The following is a 1,798-nucleotide window of genomic DNA, read 5'->3' on the forward strand; positions in this document are numbered from 1 at the left end:
CACACACACACACACACACATGCACACGCCCGGATGCACGGACACACAAGCAAGCGCACATCCACACGGGGACACACATATTTACCGATGCATGCGACTCGCTGCCCACTTCGCACGCCCTTTACTCTGGCCCGTGGGGTCCCCGACAATGAGCAGCTCATCCTCGAGTACAGCCAACAGGACTCGTATCACTCGGTGGTCTTGCTCCGGTCGGAGGCCGAGGCGCCACGGTCGGCTGGTACTCCTGTGGCCCATTCGCGATTGGGCCTCTTTCAGGATGCCTCTGGGAGTTCGTCTTCCCTTTCGGCGGCTGTGGCCCTGCCGGAGGGTCACAATCCAGCCAGCGACCCCATCTTCTTTGCTGGCAAGCTGGCCATCAAGCCGGGGATTATTTTTAGGTGTGTCACCTGCTTGACCTGTTCACCTCTCTCAGGGCAGCCTCTCCACACCCTCGCCCTAGGATGCATGGGCCGGGCTTCTTCCTTTTTTTCCCCTCTTCTCCCGACCTTCCCTCCTTACACTCACACACTCACGCGCACACACACACACACACACATACACGCACACGCACGCACACATAACCACCTCCAGTCTCCACCCTTCGGAGTCCCAGCAGGTCATCGCCACTACGATCGACAATTCGTGGAACCTGCTGAACATCATCGACACCAATGAGCTTAGCCAGCCAGCCTTTTCCTTCTCTGTGCGTGTGCACCTGGCGATGTGGCCCTGCTTCTTCCCCCCCCCCCCCTCCCCTCTCCTCTGCTCCCTCCGCCGCAGCCCCACTCATGGCCCTTTTTCTTGTGCACACGCCTGGTTCCATCGTGAAGATTCCCCGCGCCGCGTCGCACCTGGCCATCACGGACTGCCTGGCCTTTGTGGCTGGGGCGCCGCCCCTGTCGTCCGGCTCCAGCCAAAGCCCCACTCAGTCGGTGTCGGTTATCTCGCGGCACATTTCCATGTGCCAGTTTGATTACCCGAATGCCAGGTCTCCGCCGACCGCCGGCGACGCCACGGAATCCCTGATTCAGCGCTTCCTCCTTGCCCCGTCCGAGCGCCTGCTGGCTTTGATCCCGGCCCCCGGCCTGCCGATGTGCGTGGCTTCCTGCTCTGCCTTTGGTTTCCCCCCCCCCCCCCCCCCTCCCCTCCTCTCGGCACTCACCTTCACCGCGCTCTTGTCTGCCATGTCAGGAATGCCTTGGCCGCTTCTGGTCTCCCCCCTCCGGGGCGGCCACCTTCGCGGCTGCCGGCCACCGCGTCGCACCTGACCCGGCTGATGAATTACCCGGGGTTTGTCCGGTCACACGATGTGCTCCTGCCGCTGGAGGCCTTCTCGGGGAATGCCAGCCCGGCCGGTGCCCCGGCCACCGGCCACCCCGGCACGCCGCCCTTCGACGTGCTGGCCATCGATGACCCGGCGGAAACCGAGCGCCTGGCTCGCGAGCTCTCCGGCTGCTATGTCATCACCAGCAAGTGTGTCTACTGGATTCGGCCGTTCACCATTTCCCCGACATTGCTCTTCACCAGGCACTTGATTCCGGCCGCCGCTCCGCTCAAGAGCATGGTGCTCGAGGAGCTGTCCCCCGGGCCGGGTGATGAGGTTGACTTCTTCGAGCACGCCTTCCCCGTCATCGAGTCTGTCGGCCAGACGCTCAAGCTCAACCTGCTGCACTTGAACTCCCAGGCGGCCGATGTGGTATGTCCATCCTCGCTGTGCATCGCCCGGCCTTTGCCCCCGTCTCGGGCCTCGCTAATGTGTGTGTCTGTGTGCCCTCTTGCTCCGTCCCCATGCCGCCCC

At 63.5% G+C, this 1,798-nt stretch overlaps 1 protein-coding gene across 1 annotated transcript; it reads left to right on the forward strand.

Annotated features, from left to right (window-relative positions):
- Nucleotides 1-87: 87 nt before the first annotated feature.
- On the forward strand, nt 88-1,696 carry H696_06342 (hypothetical protein; the record flags this gene model as incomplete). The annotated part of the gene is made up of 4 exons (XM_009500084.1): nt 88-398; nt 592-703; nt 831-1,093; nt 1,192-1,696. Coding segments are annotated over 4 exons (1,191 nt in total), but the record flags the coding sequence as incomplete, so codon positions are not given.
- Between the last annotated feature and the right edge of the window lie 102 nt (nt 1,697-1,798).

Source organism: Fonticula alba, assembly GCF_000388065.1.
Source record: "Fonticula alba strain ATCC 38817 unplaced genomic scaffold supercont2.125, whole genome shotgun sequence".
NCBI classification, from domain to species: Eukaryota; order Rotosphaerida; family Fonticulaceae; genus Fonticula; species Fonticula alba.